Source organism: Eschscholzia californica, unplaced genomic scaffold, assembly GCF_041429995.1.
Source record: "Eschscholzia californica isolate CP2 unplaced genomic scaffold, dmEscCali1.0.p SCAF_2, whole genome shotgun sequence".
Taxonomy (NCBI): Eukaryota; Viridiplantae; Streptophyta; class Magnoliopsida; order Ranunculales; family Papaveraceae; genus Eschscholzia; species Eschscholzia californica.
This window is the reverse complement of record NW_028238309.1, coordinates 25437841-25441416: the sequence shown is the minus strand read 5'-3', so window position 1 is coordinate 25441416 and position 3576 is coordinate 25437841. Positions and strand designations below refer to the sequence as shown.

General features: G+C 35.3%; 1 protein-coding gene across 1 annotated transcript; it reads right to left on the bottom strand.

Moving 5' to 3' along the window:
* Positions 1 to 290: 290 nt before the first annotated feature.
* On the bottom strand, positions 291 to 3576 carry LOC147557117 (uncharacterized). The gene is made up of 3 exons (XM_086658755.1): positions 3124 to 3576; positions 2868 to 3077; positions 291 to 353 (listed from the first exon to the last, which is right to left on the bottom strand). The coding sequence occupies exons 1-3, from the start codon at positions 3574 to 3576 to the stop codon at positions 291 to 293; spliced, it is 726 nt and encodes a 241-aa protein (XP_086514881.1).

Genomic DNA, 3576 nt, shown 5'->3' with positions numbered 1-3576 from the left:
AATCAATTAGGCAAGAAAAAACATCACAAGTACCCACTAACAGGAGATTCGTGGGTGATCTAGAAGTTACCTCTCGTTCAAGACGGGCGACGACCTTTGTAGACGACCCGAGCCACTCTTCCGCAAGTGTGTGAACCCGAGGCTTCTTAGTTTCGGTTACAAAATTAAATGTCTTCCAATTTATGGTCAAAACAATAATGTCCTTATAACAAAACAAAAAAAATAAAGAAATACAAAAAGTTATAACACTCTCTCACCAAAATAAAATAAAATACTAAAATAAATAAAATCTAAAAAGGTCTTCTTTGATGTCCTCCTCCTTGATGCTTTTTCCCTTTAGCTCCTTTGTGAATCTACACAAAAAGAAGAAAAACAAGTCAAAGTAATCAAAAGAGACAAAAAAAAACAATTCAAGATTGAAAATAAAATTAAGCCTATCCCCGACAGCGGCGCCAAAAACTTGATAGGCCTAAAAAGGGGTTTATTCCCCAAGTGTAGGGATCAAGTTATAGTACTTCTAATAAGTCTGAGAATTGTTCCAAGGGACAAGGAATTTCACCTAAATCTTAAATTAAAACCCCATTCATTGATTTTGGTTGGTTTTTGAAAACTATTTTAAAAAGAAAAGGATAATAGACTAAAGAAGAATGAAATCAAGATGGGAAAGAAATCTAGGGTTTTAGATTCCACCACATAAATCGACTATCTAAAACATGCATTCAATTAACAAATTCCTTTTCTCATATATAACTCAAAATCTTATATAATAAACTATTTAGATTTCGGAAGATATTATTTAATTACACATTTCAAAATCAAGTAGTTCTAATTGATTATCATATAAAGATTATATTCCTTAACAACCATTCATCATCTAAAAAGCATATCCCATCTAATAACTTAACAAAAGTATGAAATACCTAATTACGAAGCATGAACAATGACAAGATTACAAAATATATATGAAATGACAATTAATAGACATGGAATGCTCAATAGAAGGATTTATTAATTAATAACATATCTCAAAATAAGCCCAAGTATGGGTTTCCTCTACAACCCAAGATACAAGATTAGCTACTCATTAAATTTAAAGACATATACATTATAAAACAAGATACGTGGAAATAAATAAGACAAAGAAAAGAAATCACCCAATTCCTTGCTCCAATGATTCCCAAGTATGATCCAAATTATGCTCCAAATCTAATTAGTAGCACTTTGAGAGTAGGTAGAAGTAGAAAAGTTTAGAAAAGAAATTAGAAAGGAATTAGTTGTAGAAAAGAAATGAAGGAAGAAAATGGGATAGAATTAGAAAGTAGATCTAGAAATTAGAAGAGAAAGAAATTGACAAGAAGTGATGGAGGCTAGAGAAAGGAGAAGAAGATGATTTTAGGTTATAGAAAGAAAAGTAGAGAAAGATGGATTGAGAGGGTTTTCAAGTCTCCCTCTTAATGAAGGAGAAAGAGATTTATTTATAGATGGGTTGATGGCTAGGGTTTATTAGGGTTAAAATGGTAGTAGGTGAAAAATGAGAGGTTATTTTTGGAATTCTTGGATTTGTAAAAACCCTAATAATGATAAGTCTGGCGGCTAGGGGTTTGGATAACAACAAAGAGGGGACACGTTTCTGTTTGAAAGAGGGGGATGAAAGGCTTTCTTAATTCGGATGCTAGCATGTGAAATGGCTCAAGTTATTAAGTTGCAAGAGGTTCAGCAGTCATTGGATTAGGCTTGCACGGATCTGGATGGCTCGGGAAGAAGTCGTGGCCTGAAACACGGAATCTAAGTTGCTTCGCGTGACACGGGAACATAACATGGGAAAGAGGCTCTCAAGTCGTACGATCTGAAACGCTGAAGTTGACGGATAGGATTAGAAGGTGGGAGTGAGACCATGGAAGCAGGATAAGTCGCGCTATACCAGATCATGCCTAAAGGGTTCATTTCGACGCTCAGCGAGTATATAAAACTACGATATAATGCTTCCCAGGGTGCGCCACGTGTTTAGGAATATACCGCATGCCACAACCATACCCGGAGAGTGTACCGAATGCCAACCCCAACTTTGACTTCACATAATTCCCTTGTCCAGACTCCGAATTGACCTCTGTTTTCTCCTATGGCCTCGCCTTGGACTCTACTTTTCACTCATGCACTGACCTTGGACAAATTACCAAAATATTCTCGAATCCAAATGACCAAAATACCCTTCATGTATCTTTTTCTCATTTTTAACCGTTTTTACACCTAACTCTGCAAAAGACACCTAATCAAGAAAACCGACCATTTTATTATAATAAAGACTCGAAACAAACTAACTTGCCTAAATTAAGCGACTCATATGGGACATTGCCATTACCTATCATAAAATAAAGTTGTTGTTATTTGAGACACTGATAATAAATTATGATCTAAAGATGGGACAACCAAAATAGAGTCTAAATTCAGGGTGTCAGTAAGAGATATAGGTCTTTCCCCTACAACAGAGGTTAAAGTACCATTGGCAATAGAGACACATTTATGTAAGGATTGATTAATGGTCGAAATTTTTCTAGAATCAAAAGTCATATGATCTATAGCTCCAGAATCAATTATCCAAGTATTATTCAAAAATATGTAGAAATATTTGAAACCTTACCTACGTTACCTATAGTGGCTACCATTGTTGAAGCTTGCTCAATAGTTGGATTTTCTTCCTCCGTCTCAACAAGTGCAACTACATGGGTCTTCTTGGAGTTTTTCTTTCGATTATGATCCCACCATTCTGGATAGCCTACTAGTTCATAACAATGACTTTTGGTATGACCAATTTTGTTGCAGTTGGTACACTTATAAGTTGATTTGTCGGATTGACCAATAGGTTTAACAAGATTTGGCTTTGTCTTGTTGCGAGTCATCATTGCGGAAGCATCAGTTGTTTCAGATTCTCCGTTCGTCGTTGTGCGTCGAACAAGCTCACGACGGACCAAAGCATAACACTCTTCCAAATCAGGAATTGAATCTTTTCTCGAAATTTCACCACGAATTTGTTCAAATTCACCATCTAACCCAGCAAGAATGCACACGTTGTCGTTGGTCTGATTTACAATAAGATACAATATCTTTTTCGTTTTCCATAATCACTTTATCACGGTGATCTAACCCACTAAAGATCTCAACCAATTTACCATAATACACCGAGAGTATCTTCCCATTTTGTTTGGCAGAAAAAGCTCTTTGATTCAATGAGAAAACTTGCAACTCATCGAATCCATCATAAAAAGCTTTAGATAAAGCTTTCAGAATATCACGAGTTGTAGGTAAACGAATGTATCTCTTCATAATTTCTGGAGTCATAGACATCAACAGCCATCTCTTGACTTTTTTATTTTCTACGTACCACTTCTCATATTTAATGTCATCTTCAGTAGGTGGTAATGTATTACCACAAATAAACGAAAGTTTTTCTTTTACAGCAATATGCATCTCCATGATTTGAGACCACATATCGTAATTTTTTTCATTCAATATAATCCTTGAATTAAAGGATCCCTCTGCCTGAAAAATCGTACCAATTATCTGATCCATCTTTTCCAT